Here is a 19,650-nt window from a genome sequence, read left to right on the forward strand (position 1 = left end):
CCTTCCAAGCGTGCTTCCCCAGTCTCCCTCAGTGCATGAGCCATGCCTCCCGGCAGAGCCATGGCACCACAGGTGTGATGAGACTTGTCTCTTGGCTCTTTTCTTCCGGCTAGTCTGGCTTGCCACGCAAAACCACAGCACCTTGGTAACTGAGACAACCGTCGTTCCCTTTCTTCCGGTCAACCCTGAGTACTCCTCGACGCGAAACCAGGCAAGTGGCTCTGTATGAAATTTGCTAATAGTGCTATTTGGGGAATGACTGATGTCATGGTGTTGAGTATCCTGCACATAAACAGCGTACACTTGAGAGAAGAAAATGAGAGACGATAGTAAAGGAGACTCGGGTCGGTGGGGAGCATGATGGCCCCTCGTATCACCCACAAGCTTGTGGGTGCCTTGTTGGCTTCTGGGGGGATCCTGGGGCTCAGGAAGCTGGGACGGGGGGACCTCAAGCTGAAAGCTTGCCTGGGCTACATAGCAAGACCATGACAAAGATGGTGGGAGGAAAGTGGAGAGAACAAAGGGAAGGAATTTGCTTTTTAGTTGATCAGAAGCCTCAGATTTAAGTAAATCCCTCCTTGTACAAAGGAATCCTCATTTAAATATTTCCAATAAAATTAAAGTGGGTTTATACATGTGGTTTCCCCTGGTGTGCTGTCTATAACAGTAGAACACTGAAGGGAGCCTCAGCCTCTGACAGGAAGGAGGCGTGAGGAGAGGATTTACCTCTGACCAGTGGCTGCCTGTGAGAGCGGACCCATGTCCAGTCTACTACCTTATCCCTAAAGCGAGATTTCCCCCAGATTGCCGTCTCACTCACTTCACACTAAATCAGTGGGAATAGAACTGCGTGTTCTAATCTGGCAGCTCTGAGGATGGAAGCCAGGGCCTTATAATTGCTTGTCAGGTGTTCCACAGTGAGCTGCACATCCAGCCAGAACCATTTTATTTTCATTCATAACAGTAATCTGTGCTGTAGAAGTGTAGACGTTAAGTTCTCGGAAGTAAGTGGTTTGAAGCCGCTGCCGCAGGAACCATTGGTGTTGGTTAGAGAGTGATGGGGACCGAGTTCATGTGACTGAGCTGGAGACCCTTGGTGTAAGCTGCATCCTGGGTGGTCGCCACCGCTCTCCATGCTTACACTCTTACACTGGATAATTCTGCCCATTCTCTCCTCACCCATAGGGCAGACAGAAATTAGCTCGGTTTAATGCCCATGAATTTGCTACACTGGTCATCGACATCCTCAGTGATGCCAAGAGGAGACAGCAAGGCAGTCCTCTCTCCAGGTCAAAAGGCAAGTGTCCAGCCCTGAGAGTGCCTGGGGCCTTCTAGGACACGCTGTTCAGTCCAGAGCTGGAGGTGAGGGGGCACTTGGAAGTACAGCCCCTGCTGAGAGCCTCCTCGCTGATGCGTTCTGACAGAAAGGTACCTGTTGGAGCCCTGAAGAGTAAGGAGTGCCTCGAAATCACTAAGAATTATTCAGACTCATCTTAGATGTGTTTCCTGATCACTTCTTTCCCATAAAATTGGCTCCTCAAAGTTAACCCGAAAGCCTAACAAATTTTCCGAGGGACATGAATAAGGAGAGGAAGACTCTTGACCACAGCTGTATTCCCTGTGGTCACTTAATTCAGAACCTCTGCCTCTGAGTGATTACCGCTTCCTGCTGTGAATGGCAGGTGTCTGTACCAAGCACTGGGGTGCTGGGGTGCCCGCCGAACATGTGTTTCAGGATGGCTCTTAGAGGTCCTGTCTCCAGACATAGGACCCACTTCCTCATAGCCAGCCTGTAAGTTTGTTCTTGATTTTTTTATAGATACGGGAACTATGCCTTTTTATTTTGAGGTACTTAAACAAGATGCTTATACCATAAACATTCAGGCTCCAGTTAATATCATACTCCCCTAAGGCAGGAATCACTAACTAACAATAATTTGTGTTCCCCTTGCTTGTTAAGGAATTTGATTCTTTTAATTCAACCAAGAGTAAAACCGTCCTGAAAAGGTGCATTAAATTGGCGAAGGTACAGTCTGGAGGTTTTGTATAACTTTGAAACCTCAAAATATGCCCACTCTAAAAGAGAAATGATCAGATGTTTCATATTGTGTATAATGTCAAAAACACTAGGAACAACAAAATAATCACCTCTAGATTAACAGCTACACGATTAGAATACAGACATCTCCCAGGAGTCCTTAGTGATGGTTCTAACGGCCTGGTGCAGTCTTTGTGTGTAAGGTAAGTGTTTAGATAGCGACCGTCCAGGGCACAGTGCCCTACCCAGATGAACAGACACATGGAGTTGCTCCTCGCCGGCACATCTGATACTTGACCAAAGCACATCTCTGGATTTCTGGCTGGGCTTGAGGCTGGCACCTTCCTGCATGTTTTGGTTTCACTGTGTCAGTGGCCATGTCTGTCCGAGTTCTCATACTTTTTGTTGTGATTTCACTGCTTGAGTAAAGGCTCGAAGCTCAGTGGGTGGTGTTGAACGATGTCCGTGAGTGCAAGGAGGCTGAGAGGAGACTGTGGGAAGCTGTGTGTGGTCAGTGAGCGTCTTCCTGGCGTGAGTTGAAATGCCGTTGTCCTCAGATCATGGTCATGGATCCACAGTGTGTGTTACATAGGGCGCCTTAAACAGAGGCATGTGAAACAAGGCTGTGTGTTGATTGGCTCATGAAAGGCTGTGACCAGCGGTCTCAGGAACTGTAGTCCTCTGTCTCCTCTAGGAACCTCAGTGACCACAAGCTTTTAGGGCAAGACCTTATGTGTGCGTACATGCTTAGAACAATGAGTAGAGAAAAACAGGCCAGCCTGTCACGAGTGGCTACAGCGTCTGCAGTCAGTCTTTTTTACCTCTATTGGCATGCAGGTGCATGTTAAAGATTTACTGTAAACGTTAAATAGGGGGTTGGGGATTTAGCTCAGTGGTAGAGCGCTTGCCTAGCAAGCGCAAGGCCCTGGGTTCGGTCCCCAGCTCCAAAAAAAAGAAAAAAAAAAAAAAAGTTAAATAGGACCAGTACCTCTTAAGAAATAAGAATTCACTGTCCAGATGAAGCTCTGTAAAAGATCATTGCAAATTGGAGCATAACTTGAGTTGCCTCAAGTAAACCAAGAGTCTTCGGAGGTTTCCGAACACTTGTTCTAAATGTGCAAGAGTGTGTCCCCTCCCGTCTGTGGAATGGACACTACTGACACGTGTGTGTGTCCACGTGATCCAGTATTCTCTCCTCTGTCTCCCAGCCTGGACTTAGACGGCCGACCACTGTGTCCCTATTCTCTACACTGATTTCTAGGCTGTGCTTTCTGTGGTTTAGTTGGTTTATTTTTGAGGCACAGAATGTAGCATTGGCTGTCCTGGAGCTCACTAGTAGATGAGGCTGACCTCTAAACTATAGGAATCACCTGCCTCTTCCTGGTGCTGGGATTGAAGGCGAGTGTCTCCATGCCCAGAGCTTCCTGTTGAACTTGCCGTCCTCTGCGCACGGCACAGTCCACTTGCCTGCCTTCCCCTTACTTGTACAGTGTGGAGCGATGGGGCCTGTCTGGGCTCGACAGGTGAATGGGAAGCACTAGATCCGCCTGTTTTGATCAACCTCTGGGTGTGAGTGCAGTGTTACTCTTTCTGTGGCTAAGCCAGACAGTCATCTTGGTGGTCGTTTAGAAGGGAAAGTGTATTTTAATGAACTAGTTCTCCTCCTCCTGTGAACAGACAATGTGGAGCTCATACTGAGAACAGTCAGCAACCAGCACAACACCGAGAGCCAGGACAATGACCAGCCGGACTATGACAGCGTGGCCTCAGATGAAGACACAGACGTGGAGACCAGAGCAAGCAGGACAAACCGGCAGAAGGTGAGAGGACACTCCTCACCGGACACACATGCCCCTCTTAAAGCTCGTTCTCGCCCTGGGGCTGTAGCTGCATGGCAGAGTGCTCACCGAGTATGTGCAAGGCCCTGAGTTTCGTTCCCAGCACTACCAGGAAAAGCACACGTACACATAGCAGAAGAAATAAAACTGGCAAAAGTGCAGGGCTAGGCCTTGGAAGACGCCGTAGAGGGGAAGGGGTTCACTGCTACCTCAAGCCAAGCAAAGATAATGAAATAAGTGCTCTGAAAATAAGGCTCTTTGTCCCCAAGCAAGTGAAGGATCAGCCGAGACTCTTGGCACTCAAAGAAAAGCATGTGTTGAGTGGCTTCTCTGGGTGTTAATCCTCCCAGTGTGCTTGGCTCCTCCCCTGACGACATCACTGATGGGGAAGAGGGACAGTAGAACATAGACCGCATAGGTGGTGTGCATCGAAAGTACAGACAAGGTGAGGAAGTTGGGAGAGAGAGCATCAGGGGAGGAGGTCTTGACAATGCAGGGCTCTGACCTGTGCCCTGTGTAGAAGGTGGAACAAGAAAGTCTGGGAAGATGGAAGGAACGGCCACAGCCTTGGGAGAAGGCTGGTCATGAGTAGGAGCAGCCTAAAGAGTCACACACAGTGTGGAGATTCAGGACACCTCAGTCAGGAACTGAGTTCTAGAGGGCAGTGCAGAGCTGCCTCGGGGCTTAGGCCAGGGGGGCCCCGTGACAGAGACCAAGCCACTGTTCAGTGAGTAGGGTAGAGGGCCAAGGGATCTAGAAGGCCCCACCCAGGGCTGGAGAGATGGCTCAGAGGTTAAGAGCATTGTCTGCTCTTCCAGAGGTCCTGAGTTCAATTCCCAGCAACCACATGGTGGCTCACAACCATCTATAATCAGGTCTGGTGCCCTCTTCTGGCCTGCAGGCATACATGCAGGCAGAAAGCTGTATGACGTATACATAATAAATAAATGTTTAAAAAAAAAAAAAAAAAGAAGGCCCCACCCCACTGCAGGCTGAATCCAGGACTGACCCAGATAGGCACTCCACAGACACTGAGTAATAAATAAACAAGAAGCTAGGCTGGGGGTTGGGGATTTAGCTCAGCAGTAGAGCACTTGCCTAGCAAGCGCAAGGCCCTGGGTTTGGTCCCCAGCACCGAAAAAAAAAAAAAAAAAAAAAAAGAAGAAGCTAGGCTGAAGTCTGCAGGTTTGAAGCAGGGAGAAGGACTTAGACGTGTCCAGCATTTGCTGTTTTACATTTCTATTGGGACACCCCTGCCTGGACTGCCTCATACCAGTCCACTTAGTGACAGCCAAGATCATTACCAGGCCGTCAGGGATAGAACCTCCACTGATTGACTGGGCTCCTGTCGTCCCCTCCAACCTCTAGCTGAGCTCTGCTGCTGTTGGACCCTCTCCTCCAGCACTCACCAAACCCCTCAGCTCCCCGGCACGTCTCACAGCTCGCCCAGCTCCTTCCCGTGCAGCCCAGTCAGCTGTTGCGCCCCACCCGCTCCATTGTCTGTCTCCACAACACTCAGTCCCTCAGTCCTGCCGCAGTAGTTAGTTCTTCCCTCTCTGCTGCCGGGATGGGAACGCCATGGACGCGGCAGTCTCTGTCTCTCTTATAGCCCTCTGGAAATTGCCTGATGTTCAATAGGTAGTGTGGAGTGAATGAATGAATTCATGGAAGAGTGAGTTCTTTACATTGGCACGGACAGTGTATGCAGGTCAGGACAGACCTTAGACAGCAGTGTGCACATAGGTTTGCAGCGCCCTGCCTGCTCCTTTGAGACGCTCTGGTGCAGTGTCAGAGCCCTGCAGGGCCCCTGCCTCTCATTCGGTTTACCTTGCAGTTCAGCTGGCGTGGCCAGAGATTGACGTTCTTGAGCTGTTAGTCTTTGCCATTATCATCTCAGATTGTGAACATTTTCCCGATTTATTTTTAGAGCCTAGATTCAGATTTGTCAGATGGACCAGTCACTGTGCAGGAGTTTATGGAGGTCAAACACGCCCTAGTGGCTTCTGAGGCCAAGAGACAGCAGCTAATGAAGGTGAATAACAACCTGAGTGGCGAGCTGAGAATTATGCAGAAAAAGGTAACATGTCATAAATGCCAGGACGGTCGACGCGTTGATCCCAGTCGCCATGCTTGTGGTCAGAGGGAAGAAAAACATTTACTGTAATAGACCTAGACATACTGGGGCCAAGCTGTCCTCTCAAAAGCAGGGTGTGTGTGGATGTTTGAAATGTAGTCCTCTGATTAGAAATGCGTTCAGAGTAGGACAGGGACTGGATAGTGCGTCTGCCTAGCATGCATAAGGCTCGGGCCAGGTCCTGTGGCTGGGATTCTAGTTCAGTGTATGTATGAGCACAAGGCCATGGGTTTGCATGTAAAAATACATTCAGAGTACACTGCACTAGGAGAGACCTAACAGCCTAGTGTTTGTGTGAGACAACAGAGCTTCGCCCTCTCCTGGGCTTTCTGGGAATCTGGGAGCTACTGATTGGATGTGATGTTCCACACCGATTACTGATCCTTAAGATTAATCACACCCTGCAGACAGAGCAGGCAAAAGCACGTGCTTATCAGCATGTAAGTCCCAGCCTATTCCATGCGAGGGGCTTTCTCTGTTGGCACTGACTCTGACTGCTACCCTGGCAACCCTCTCCAGCATCTCAGCGTGTCACCACTTAGAGCAGGGCACGACACACAGAAGACTACTACATATTCCACCTGCACTAGCAAGGAGAGCAACCTGTGAACTCAGCACTCTGCTAGCCATTCCCCTCAGGCAGCCGTTCTCAACCTTAGGAGGGCATCGAAAGACCCCTTCACAAGGGTTGCCTAAGATCATCAGAAAACTCAGAATTACAGTTATGAGGTAGCAATAAAATAGTTGTATGGTTGAGGGTTACCACACCGTGAGGAACTGTATTAAAGGGTTGCAGTGCTAGGAAGGGACTCAGAACTGCATGAGTGAATTTCCCTATAGGAGAGGGCAGCAGTAGGAAGGCACACTTGGGGTGGTGATGGGAGAGAGCGGCAGACTGAGGAATATCAGCTGTGCCCTAGGTTGTGGACACTGTAGTCATCAGATTGTCTTAAGAAAAAGCTCTCTCTGCACTGCAAGCAGAACAAAACAAACTGGTTTTATGCTATTGTGGAAGAATGCTATTGTAAGGCCAAGTCACAAGGTGCATCTTCCTTTTTTTTTTTTTTTTTTAGATTTATTTTCTGTATTATTTGAGTACACTGTAGCTGTCTTCAGACACCAGAAGAGGGCATCAAATTCCATGAGAGATGGTTGTGAGCCACCATGTGGTTGCAGGGAATTGAACTCAGGACCTCTGGAAGAGCAGTCAGTGTTCATAACCCCTGAGCCATCCTGCCAGCCCTCAAGGTGCATCTTTTAAGGAAAGCCAAAGAATGGAGCTCCCGCTAGCCAGGGAGCAAGGTCCTGAGAACCTTTGCAGTCAGGGGCTCTCGTGCTGCAGTGCAGGGGATGAGACATGAAGCTCTCCTGGACTGGCACCCGCCTGCCTCGCAGCCCATCCAGGCTATTGCACAGCTGCGAGCAAGAGCCCGAGAGCCCTCTGCTGCAGCAGGGGACTTACGTCTCCTCCGCCTTTCTGAGCAGGCTCACACACATGTGGTAGTTGTGCAGTCACCATACTTGTCAGGTTCCTGGGTGATTTTTTCTGAACTTGCCTGTGTAAGTTTGTCTGCTGAGCTTCGCTGTTTTACCCATAACTCTCCTTCAGTGTTTATAGAGGGCGCGTGTGCTGGAGGGATGGCTCAGGGCAAACACCGAAAGGCAAGAGGAGGACTGAAGTTCAGACCTCTAGAACCCATGGGAAAACCCAGGTTGGGCACAGGCGTCCACCTGCGGTGCCCGAGCAGCAGGAGCAGCAGGAGGGAGGGAGGAAGTCTCCAGAGCAGGCTGCTAACAGAGCAGCTAAACAGTGCGCTCCGGGCTCAGTGAGACCCCTCGCCCCCGTGTGTGCAAGAGGCTGATTGCTAAAGGTACCAGGGCTCCACTCACGCCTCCCCATCACACACATGTGCACACACATATGTGCAGAAGATTAATAAGGAAACAGTGGTGGCTCAGCAGGTAAAAGAGCTGCAGAAGCTGACAGCTTGAGTTCAAGTCTGGAGCCCACAGAAAGGCAGAGAAGACTCCACAGAGTTGTCCTCTGACCACCACATGCAGACACAGTAATATTTTATTTTTATTTTAATTGCTAGAGATAACTGGAATCTCTGAAAGCAGTGTCTTGAGTTTCTCTAAGAACTGTAGAGCAAGGACGGGGAGAGATTTAGTGGGTACGAGATGTGCACCAAGCCTGCTAACCTGACCTCCACATGTGTGCTGTGGTTTGTACTCACACAGACACACACACACATGTGCATGCACACACTGAGCACACACACAAGGATATACACACAGACACACAGACACACAAAGAAACACAGACATACATACACAGACACACATGCAGGCAGACACGCACACAGATAAACACACACACACACACACACACACACACACACACACACACACACACATTCAGAAATGGACAACCAGAGCCATCGTCCGTTATTATGAACAAATGCTTGTGATTTCTGAAACTATTGAGTTACCTGTAACTTTTTTTATTTCCTGCCATACTTTTTCCAGATTATATAGCATGGTTCTTATAAACATCATTAAAGTCTATCGTAGGACATTTTTGTAAATGCAAAGTAATTAACTTTTTTAAATTTGATACAGTCCTATAATCCTAGCTACTTTGGAGCCTGAGGCAGAAAAATCACAAGTTCCAACCCTTCTTGGGGTGAGAACTAGTTTGAGGCCAGCCTGAGTACTCGGACTGTGTTTCAGCTCCTGGCATGCATGGTGAATCAGGGTCGAGGCTCCGGGACACCACAGCCGCTGTGCTGGAGGACCTGGACTAATGCCCTGCGTGAGGGGCGGGGCTGGGGCAGCTGAAACCAGGACCTCTGCTCATCTTAGAAAACAGGGGTCCAAATCCAGACTGGAGGTTTCAGAGGCAGCAACAGTGTCCAGAGGGTTTATAATTTCACAGTGTGCTCTGATAGCCACAGAGAGCTTTTAGCTTAGGCAGACACATGAGCCCTGCATCTAGGGATGTAGTACTCACATGGCTCTCTCTCTCATGACCCCACCCAGTTCCCCATGCATATCCCGACAGGCCACTCACACTTGTGAAGAGGAGGTTGCAAATAGAGGCCAAGAAGCCACGCTTCTGTAGACGTAGGCACTACAGACAGATGTGGGGCTCATTCACATGGCGAAGGGTGTGTGGACTGTTCTATTTCAAAGCTAGGTGACGTTTTTAATGGAGTTGGCAAAGTAGTATGGTTTACATCTGATCATTCACTCTTAACAGTTGCTTGGAAACAGTGCTAATTAATGAAGAGGGGCACCACGATCCATGTAGTCCCAGACTGGTGCTTCCTAAATAAAAACTGAGAGCTAACTCCCAATACTGCATGAACTTGCTATTGGAAAATAAGGACCCCGTGCATACACGGTTGCTTATGAACTTAAACTTGGCACTGGAGGACAGGACAGTGTGGTCAAAGCCATACATACATTCTGCCAGAGTAGACAGTTGAACTCATACCATCCCCAGCTTATGCAGTGACATGGAAGTGCCACACACACAGGAACAGGGCTGAGGTGACATGAGGTACCACACACAAGTGAAGGGCTGAGGTGACATGAGGTGCCACACATACAGGTGCAGGGCTGAGGTGACATGAGGTGCCACACACAGGTGCAGGGCTGAGGTGACATGAGGTGCCACACACACAGGTTTGGGGCTGAGGCAGCATGGACACAGTTACTTGTATTTAAGTTGTCAGCCCCGCAATTCCTTGCTGATCTCTTAACTGGGAAGCAGCTTACATGTGAATTAGAAAGACCCAGGGTCTCCAGGTGGCAGGGTCTGACCAAAGTGAGGCGCCACCAGGCAGCCCATCCCACTTACAGCCAACATCACCAACTCCATGACAAGCCAAAGGAGAGAGGGGCAGGTACACAGCCCCACAGAAAAGGATTGAGCACCAGAGAGAAGCAAGTGTGCCTTGCGGAGTTCCCTTCGCATGAGGACACTAATGTAGTCTAAGCGGTTGCCAGTTTCTTGTGATAAGTTCGCAGACTTGCCATGGTTTGTCTCCCCTATGTTTTTAAAGATGTGCTTGACTTGTTTAGAATATCGGCAGTGCTATGCAGTAACGTTTCCCTCCTCCTTTTCCTGTTGGCTCTTTGGAGAGCAGTAGGCACTGCGGTTTCTCCTGGGCTGACCCTCATCCTTTCCTGCTTTGCACAGCAACTCGGATTCTCGTGTGCTGCTTCCATGGTGTCTCCCGTCACTTTCCCCATCTGCAGATCACTCAGGGCCCGTGTGAAGAGAATCACGGTTAATGTTCCGAACCTCTTCCTCGAGACAGCCTTAGAATAATCCAGAGTACAGCTTGTCTGCACGTGTTCTCTGGCCCCGCCATGACAGCTCTTTAGGTGGTTAGGCTTGAGTTTCTCATGAGCCTGTGAGGTGGAAAAAGTAGGTTATTCTGGAAGGAGGAGGGGGGTTGTCCTGGCTTCCCCATTCAGTCTAGCTAGCTTTATGCTCTCATGAGGTCGTGTTATGTTGGAGTATTTGACGTTTGCTTTGTCTGCCTGCTGTGCAAAAACAGAGACCCACTGCCAAACATTTCTTTCAGCTTCAAACTCTACAGAGTGAGAACTCAAGCCTCAGGAGACAGGCCACAGCCAGTGCCTGTCAGGTACAGACCGCCTCTGACCACAAAGACACTGCGAGCCACTCCTCCCTGAAGCGCCGGCCATCAGCCCGGGGCAGTAGACCCATGTCCATGTATGAGACTGGATCAGGCCAGAAACCATACCTCCCAATGGGAGAAGCCAACCACCCTGAAGAAAGCCGGACAAGACTTCAGCCCTTCCCCACTCATGTAAGTAGCACCAGTGTATGTCCATTCTGCTGTGCGTCTGGCTGTTCTCCCTCTTCTGCCCTGCAGATCTCTGGGCGCTGAGAGGGCCCCTGTGTGTGCTGAGCGATGTCTGCAGGTGCCTCTGGTCACAGGGCTTGACACAGCCTCTGTTGGCATTTTTTCTGTAACGCTTCCTTCCTGGGTTCTACAAACGAAAGCCAGTTATAAAGGTTACTACCAGCAATGTCTGTCTTCATAAAGGCAGAGGTTGGGGCTGGAGACGTGGCTCAGGGCTTAAGCACGCTGGCTGCTCTTGCTGAGGACTTGGGTTAAGGTCCCTGCACCCACGCGGCACACAGCCCACTCAACCAGCTGAGACTCCAGCTTTAGGGGATTTGACATTTCCTCTGGCCTCCAGGGCTCTGCATGTACATGGCACACATACAAGCAGGCAGAACATCATCCATAAAATAATCTTCTGAACAACAACCAGGTAGGCAGAGACATGCCCCCCGTATGAACTGGAACTCTTGGGCCCCAGGGTGCTCTTTTGGGCCCTTGACTGGATACATGGAGCCGAGACAGTCTTGGCTTCAGCGTCCTGGTTACGGACCTCAGCATAGGCTAGTATGGCTTGGTTATCTCCTAAAGATGCAGGGTAAGCAAGCATTAAACCAGCACACTCAGGAAGCTGAAGCAGGAGGATTGCCTGGACCACATCAGATCTTATCTCCAAAATATCATTAAAGAACAAAGAAAAGAATGTGTAGATAACTGATGGTGGACGTCCGCTCACAAGCCTCTGTTCCTAAGGCTGCTCTGTGGCAGGCTCCCGACGACACCGTGGTGCACATGGGGATGCCAGGTTTTCAAACATTGAACTCTTCTGTCTTCTGGACTGACTTACTGTGAAGATGTCTGTCTCCACAGCGTGCCCCAGGCGTTTATAAACTGCCCTTCATAGTTCTTCCTTCAGAGTGTGCTGTCACCCTTTGCAGTATCAAACTGATTTCTTGCAGGTACATAGAGACTTGACTAAGAGTCCTAGGGCACTGTGAGGTACATGCTAAGCTCTCCGGAAGTAGCCAGTTCTGATTTGGCGAGACTTTAGCGTGGTAAAACTGCAGCACTGTGTGCACCCAGGGGTCACAGCCTCTCTTTAATTGGGTTTAACGCTTGAAGACCAACCATTGACCTGGTGTATTGGCCGCTGAACTGAGTGAAAAGGAACCTGATTTTTATATAACTGAACGTAAATGAAGGCGACCTCCCTGGCAGCGTAAGCAGTGTATGTGATCCTAGAGAAAGTGCAGCTGTGGCTGTGCTGCCCCGTCTGTCCTGAGGACTGGGGTGATCGTACGCCCCAATTCAGAGTCATCCATAGCACTATGTGGTGTTTCCCTCGACGGGAGAGCGAGCGTCATTGCAGGCACTAACAGTGTGTGCTGCCAGTTTGACAGCCATGCCAAGTGTAGCGGGACGGCTGTGGTATCTTTTCCTTATGGACAAGTGGCCTCTTAAGTGCAAAGTGGTTTCCAGCAGGCTCGTGCCTCATTAGAGATCACTGTGCCACGGCTGTCACTGAGCTCCTGCGTGTGTGCGTGGGACTTGTGTGAGCTGTAGGGTGGGAAGTGAGGACTTGTTTGTTTTATGTTTTCCCAAGCTTGTTTCTTTCTCCACTTCCAGATTGGGAGGAGTGCACTTGTGACCTCCTCTTCGTCTCTGCCTTCCTTCCCCTCCACACTTTCCTGGTCCAGGGACGAAAGCACCCGAAGGGTTAAGTACACTCTGACCGGTTTGCCCTGGAGGAGGGGCAGTGCTCCTTGGTGCTTTGTGCTTGGGAGCTGGCCCTTGTGCCCCGGCCCTTGCTAACAGCCTCCTGTCCTGCATGAAACAGCGCTTTGCTCCTGGTTTCTCACAGCAGCAGGCACGCGCAGCCATGCACCTCTGACCTGGAGAGAGCTGGCCGGCTTCCACACTGTGCGCCTCCACACTGTGCGCCTCCACACTGCCTCTTCTCACCTATTTAACCAGCTCACAAACCACGCAGAGCGCACATTCCAAGCACACTGTCTCCTTAAGCAAACGAAACTTTAGCTGGCTACTGGTCACATGTAATAGGGCAGTCCACCCAGGGTTTTTGAGCTACAGTTATTAAATTTAAAGTGTATTTGGGTCAGCACAAAAGTGTCATGGCTTTTTTTTAACTGCTGACTTACTTTATGTTAGCACCATCATATCAAACAAGTCCCGGCCAGGCTCAGTTGTCCTGGCATGCTCACAGAGCAGAGGGGAGATGGCTACAGGTTACAGCTGTCCACTTGGAGTGGTAGGCCAGACCCTTCTGCTGGTGTGGGACTCACACTTCAGTGGCCTCCCTGGCACCCACCTTTAAGAAAGGCAGCTAAAGGGTACAAAAGACTTAAGTGACATGGTCCCTGTTCCCAAAGGGACATTGTGTAAAAAGAAAAATGCACAGAGAGCAGGCTGGTTTCCTCCTGTGGAAGACTGGGAGGGCCTGAGAGTGGGAGGCTGACCCTTCATATTCCAACTCAGTCTGTCTGTAGCAAGGGTGAAAAGAAGGAAGGGACCTGCGAGCGAGAGACCACTTTCCCCAGCAAGCCTCCGTGTAGCCGCCACCCTCAGAGTGCTGAGGACCCTGTCCGCTGCCAGGGCCACTGGCTACCCAGGTCTCTTTGCTTGGTACTTAAGTGTTCTGAGTAGCCCTGTAAGAGCACTGTAGCCTTTTGTTACAATGCCAGTTAAAGAACAGCAGGGTAATAAGGGACTCCCCCCCCCCCCGTTTTGTCAGTAATTATGTTAATGAGAGTCAGGTAGGCCCGGGTGACTCACCATAAAATTTTGTAGTTTCTCTAATTTGTGGCGTTTTGGTAGCTTTGAGAGGGACCACTTTGAGAAGTGGTTCTGTGCACACCGAGCAGTGACGTCATCCAGGACCATGTGCGCCTGGCAGCGCTGCCCTGCTCAGGTTTCTATGGTTTGTCTGTGCAGAAAGATGGCATGTTGTTCAGTAACTGACCCCACGCCGGCTACAGGGAACCTGTCTGTTAACAGCTCGAGAGAGCAGCACTTGAGCTCTCCTGGCTCTGCATGCTCACTGTAACTCTCACAGACTTACATGCTGGCTGCACTGAACCCGTATGCTTTGACGGAGGAGGACTTAGTCCGTAAGTAATTGTGCACTGCACTTGAAGAGCGTTTCCTGAACTCTGTTAGTGGGTGTGTCTCCCTCTTCTGAGATTTTCAAACAGACCTTGGCACTTCTGGTCACTCTGGTAATGTATTCAGTTTCTAATGTCGTCTTGACATCAGGGGAAGCATCATCTGTTACAGACATACGAGATTCCGGGAGGCAAAAGGATTGCGAATTTAAGCAACAAGTCTCAAAACCCAAAGTATATGGTGTGGGGTATTAATACTGTCTTCTAGATTTCTCTCCCTATGGGAGTGGTTTCAATGTACTGTCCAACATAGTTAAAATTCAGTTTGTGTGTGTGCATGTATGCTTGAAAATTGTTTTTAAGTAAAGATTAGTCAAACATTCCTTTACAAGTAAGAGAGGTCTTAGGGAGGTGGTTCTGACCTCAGACCCTGCTCTCACTGCCCCTGCTGGAAGGAATATGGTGTCAGTTACTGACTTCACCATGAGCAGGACGAACTTAGCTTGATAACCTCATAAAGCTCCTAGCCAATCACTCGCTGGATGGGTGACAGCGGGTAAAAAAGTCCATGGTGGATTTTAGGACGCCGACCTCAGCGTCTTCCATAGAGCGGGAAGAGGAAGTCAGGAGTGGGGGAGAGGCAAAGCATAGCCGGTCTCAGAAGACACCCACCTCAGCTGGCTGAACCACAGACCTTGTGCAGACTTCCCCAGCCAACTTCCTCTGGCAGCCATTTTTCTAGTTAAGGCTGCTGCGTGTCTCACATGCCTCGAGGCCTTTACAATCACAGTCTTTGCCGCCACCTTCTGCATCAGTTAAGCCACCTAGGTGTATGCTTTGATAAACACAGCGTAAGTGCAGGAGACAGCTGGAAATGGCTAGTCAGTAATCAGTTTGGATCTTCCATCGGCCTATGCTGGCGTTTAGATGAGGGATTGTCGCACACAGCAAGATGAACACAGAGAAATGGTTTTCTCACACCCTCCAGACCAGACTCCTCCAGAGGATGCCATCCATCCTCGCCACATCCCATCATGCTGACAGACAGGCCCCGCTCTAACGCTGCTGCCATTCCTATGAAAGGTCTTTAGAGATTCCTGAAGGGAAGATACAGCCCATTGTAATCTCCACACTTAGACCTAATCTCTGTATGATATTCTGGGAAACAGAGTGGTTTGGAACTGACTTGTACAGGGCTGAACCATTTGGTTCACAGGCAGCACTGGGCTGGCTGTCTTGAAAGCTCATGGAAAGCTTCCTTGAAGTCAGCTTTTAGCAGCAGCCATGCAGGCTTCCCAAGCTTGCGGTAATGAAGGGATCTGCAGAGGGCTCTGGTCCTCTCCTCCTGCAGACTGCGCCTAAGGTGGCAGCTAGCTTGTTCTGGTCCTTTCCTCATCTGACGTTAAACCAGGGGTTAGCATCAGTGTCCAGCTCTGAAGTGTGTGTCCAGATAGTGTTTGTTACTGACTGCACGAGATGGATGTGCATGTGTGCGTGTGTGGCTGTCAGACGGTTGGCTGCACGGCGGTCAGTTTAGGACTTGCTATTGAACTGAGGAGACGTGGCGCAGCAGTTGAAAAGCCACTCTTTGGACCTACTATCTTCTCATCTTTACTAGATTTCCAGTAAAGGGCTGGTTCCTGTCCCATATGAGCTCTGGGTTTGACGGTCACAGCCTGGCCAACTGGGGAGACCATGATGCTCGAAACTAATGGAGTTCCTCTCTTTTTAGGCCTCCAGGCTGGAGAAGCAGAACAGCACCCCAGAGAGCGATTATGACAACACTGCCTATGACCCTGAACCAGATGACACGGTGTACGTGGGGAAGAGCGCAGGGAGTGGGCTGTTGGTACACACACGCAGGCCTCACCACCTCCAGCCCTGTATCTGTGGTCATGAACTCTGCCTTCTGTGCTCGCACTGCCACCTCCGAGCTCTTTGCCGACTGCAGTATCTGCTCTGCCCTGTCAGTGCTGTGCCGTGGGGCAGTAGCCACAGTCCACACTGGTTTCCCAAGGCACCAGCCTGCAGGGGTGGCCATGTACCTGTGCCCTCCACCAGCTGTTCCCTCATCCCCTTCACCTGCCACAGCCACCCTGACCTCCTCCCCAGGATGGAGTGCAAAGGGCTCAGTGTGGCCGTAGGTGCCAGTCCATGAGCACAGGGAAGGCGCTCCTGCTGAACAAGACAGAAGGCACAGGCACAGCCTGCTTGAGTGCCCAAGGTGTGAGTCAGAGAAGTAGAACCCGCTCATGAGCGTTTGTCATGCCTCACTGTCCACAGGTCAGGCCGGAAGGGGCGGCAGCGGAGTATGCTCTGGCAAGGTGATGGCCCACTGCCAGACACAGCAGAGCCCCACTCCATCCCCAGCCCCGCCCTCCCCAGCACAGAAGATGTCATCCGAAAGACTGAACAGATCACCAAAAACATCCAGGAGCTCCTCAGAGCAGCCCAGGAGAACAAGCATGACAGGTACGGGCTGCAGCTGCACTCTGGGAGAGTGAACCCATGCCGGCTGGCCGGGCCGCTCGTGCCGCTGACCGCAGGGTGGTCACTGTTAGTGTAGGGTTTTTATTGCTTTCGTCATGTTACAAAGTAATCTGAAAATAAATATATCTAGAAACAAACTGCACTGTACTGGGGACAGAGGAGAAGCCACCTCACAACTGGCAGGTCAGTCTTCTGGCTGATGCTGCTCCTGAGATTCCCTGGGCCAAAGTCCCCGACAGAGTCATCCTGCGGGGAGGCTTCTCTCGAGCTGTCAGGCTCCCTTGTGCACATAGAATCCACGTGTTAACTTGGCATAAGGAGACTGTACCTTCCTGCATAGAGCAGAGGGCCCACAGCCTCTGCAGCTCTGCCTAGAGCACTGAGGAGTCTTAAACAAGAACCACTCCTCAGGTGTTCCCGGTCTGTCCGGTGCTCTGTGCTTGATTCCCTCAGTTAGAGCCACTGCTGGGCTAAACCACACTTACACTGCCGCTCTCTGAGGTTGTCAGAAATATATCCATGTGCCCTCGGCCATTTCAGGTTCAAAGACTGCAATATGAATTGCTTCAGTTTGGGAAGATTTTATATAGAAATCCTGTCAGCATCTTTCATGATTTCATCTCCTTTGTTCTGAACAGCAGAAGAAAACGATGATCTCAAAGTCATTGGTTTATGCTTTCGAAGCTAGAGTTGGCCTAGAGGATTTACTCTTATTTGCTGTTCTATACTTTCCTTGGGCATGGTGCTGTGCTGTGACAGCCTTATCCCCTCTGCTTTCTTACCACACAGATCCGTCACTTAAGTTTGACTAGGTGTGCCTGCACCTCCATCTTGGTTCTAGCTACTTAGTCCAGGAAGTCCCCTCACCATCCCTCAGCTCTCCTGCAGCCTCACTTCAGGGTTGTGTGTCTGTCATCTCATCCCTAACATACACACACCACACACACACACACACACACACACACACACACAAAACACAACATACACACCACACACACACACACCACACACACCATACACACACACCACACACACCATACAAACACACACCATACAAACACACAAAACACACACAAACATACATACACATACAAAACACAACATACACACCACACACACCATATACACACACCACACACACACACACACACATACACACACACACAGATATACACACACCACACACACACATACACACACACACACACACACACACATATATACACACACCACACACACACACACACACACACACACACACACACACACACATAACACACACACACACATACCACACAAACACACACACACACACACACACACCCACACACACACACCACACATACATACTTCACACATCACCTACCCTCTACATCCACACACACCGCCCACACTACACCCACAAAAACAGAACCACACCTACACACACACACATCCCACACACACACACCACACACACACACTACACCATACACACCACACACACACACATACACACATACATATTCATCTCACAACACCACACACACACACCACACCACACACACACACATATCACACCACACACACATACACTACCCACACACACACACCACACACATCACACCACACACACACACACACCACACACACACACACACACACACACACACACACACACACCACACACACCACACACACACACCACACACACACCACACACACACACACACCAACACACAGTAATATAAAATTGCATATAGAGATGGCTTTTGATAGATTTATTCAGAAGTCAATTTTATGATTTAAAAAAGCAGGGAAAGAATGTTACTTGAGGCTTTGAGTCTTTGATGGTTAGGAAGGGCTTTGTCAGGCCAAGCCTGCTGCAGTCTTGACAGTGTTTCCTTGCAGAAAGTTCCTCCAAAAGTGCTTTCCCCGCGCCCATGCCCCTCCCAGGCAGTGGGCAGGCCTGCACACAAAGCCTCGGCTCTGTGGCAATGTTGCATTGAGAACTGGCCCTCCGGCCTGTCAGTGTGTTTGTCCCTCTGCATCCTATAGCACATAGTCAGTCCTCAGGCTGCAGACTTGCACAGTAGGCTTCAGGGAGTCAGCCATCTGCTGCCCAGTCAGATGCTGAGTCCTCAGAAAGCCGTCTCTCACCACGTCAGCTGCCATGTCTGAGGAAAGAGGCAGAGATGAGGAGTCGTCTCCTGGCTGCTGAGAGCTTCAGTGACTGCAACTGTGTGGACTCGTTGGCCAAACAGCACATGACAGTGACATGTAGATGCCCCTTGATCTAGACATCTGGAAGGTAGAATGAGGCGTAAATGAGTTGTGGCTGTCTTCACCTCTGTCGCCCCAGTACACACTGCAGATTTCAGGCCGGGACTGTTGGTGACAGGAGGGGGAGCCTGCCTGTAGCCATGCGCCCGCTGTCCAGCGCACAGGGCGGGCACAGCCTTCGCCCCTTCATTAACTGAGTAGAGATGGCGCCTGTGCAGCCTCTGGAGACTCTCCCTCTGAATCGTTTGAGCTGCGGTTTAAGCCTCTCCGATGTCTTACAGCTACATTCCCTGCTCAGAGAGGATACACGCCGCTGTGACCGAGATGGCAGCCCTGTTCCCCAAAGTAAGTCGCTTCCTGCTTACTCTTCAAATGAGCTTCTCAGCACTGCGTCCTGACCTTTGTGTCATTGCGGTGAGGAGATGAGCCCTGGGCACGGCACCATGAAGCTTTACAGCACGTAGCCTCTTTCTTATGTCTCTGTACCACAGTTTTTAAAGATGTCGTCTTATAGGGCTTTGGGATGCTTTCACAGTGCATGAACACCAGTTTCAGTGAGGCGGCGATATCTAAGTCAGGTGCTGCCAGGCAAATTTTGGAGTTTAGGCTGGTGATCGCCTCTGGGATTGGGTTTTCAACACCTTGAAAGAGTGCTTCTTCCTCTTTCCTTAGGCCACAGCCTATAAAGGTTTAAAATGCCCAACTAGCTGGGTGATGATGGGGCATGCCTTGGGAAGCTGAGGGTAGAGGAGGATCTCAGGGTTGGAGGCCAGCCTGGTCTACAGAGCAAGCTCCAGGACAGCCAGGGCTACACAGAGAAACCCTGTCTCAAAAAAAAAAAAAAAAAAAAGTAAATAAATAAATAAAAACCAGTAAAACA

The 19,650-nt window shown here is 50.3% G+C and overlaps 1 protein-coding gene across 6 annotated transcripts in view; it reads left to right on the forward strand.

The window, feature by feature from the left end:
• The window catches only part of Git2 (GIT ArfGAP 2), a 41,646-nt gene that overhangs the window by 21,053 nt on the left and 943 nt on the right, over positions 1-19,650 (forward strand). For 3 of the 6 annotated variants that reach the window (XM_032887259.1, XM_032887260.1, XM_032887257.1), the window contains 7 exons: positions 114-211; positions 1,186-1,297; positions 3,716-3,858; positions 10,609-10,857; positions 15,751-15,833; positions 16,302-16,490; positions 19,052-19,115. In XM_032887259.1, the coding sequence (XP_032743150.1) occupies positions 114-211; positions 1,186-1,297; positions 3,716-3,858; positions 10,609-10,857; positions 15,751-15,833; positions 16,302-16,490; positions 19,052-19,115 (938 nt within the window). Of the gene's footprint in view, positions 1-113; positions 212-1,185; positions 1,298-3,715; positions 3,859-5,803; positions 5,954-10,608; positions 10,858-12,522; positions 12,613-15,750; positions 15,834-16,301; positions 16,491-19,051; positions 19,116-19,650 lie in introns of all 6 variants that reach the window. The other 3 variants (XM_032887254.1, XM_032887255.1, XM_032887258.1) reach the window with 3 other exon arrangements.

Source organism: Rattus rattus, chromosome 16 (genome assembly GCF_011064425.1).
Source record: "Rattus rattus isolate New Zealand chromosome 16, Rrattus_CSIRO_v1, whole genome shotgun sequence".
Taxonomy (NCBI): domain Eukaryota; kingdom Metazoa; phylum Chordata; class Mammalia; order Rodentia; family Muridae; genus Rattus; species Rattus rattus.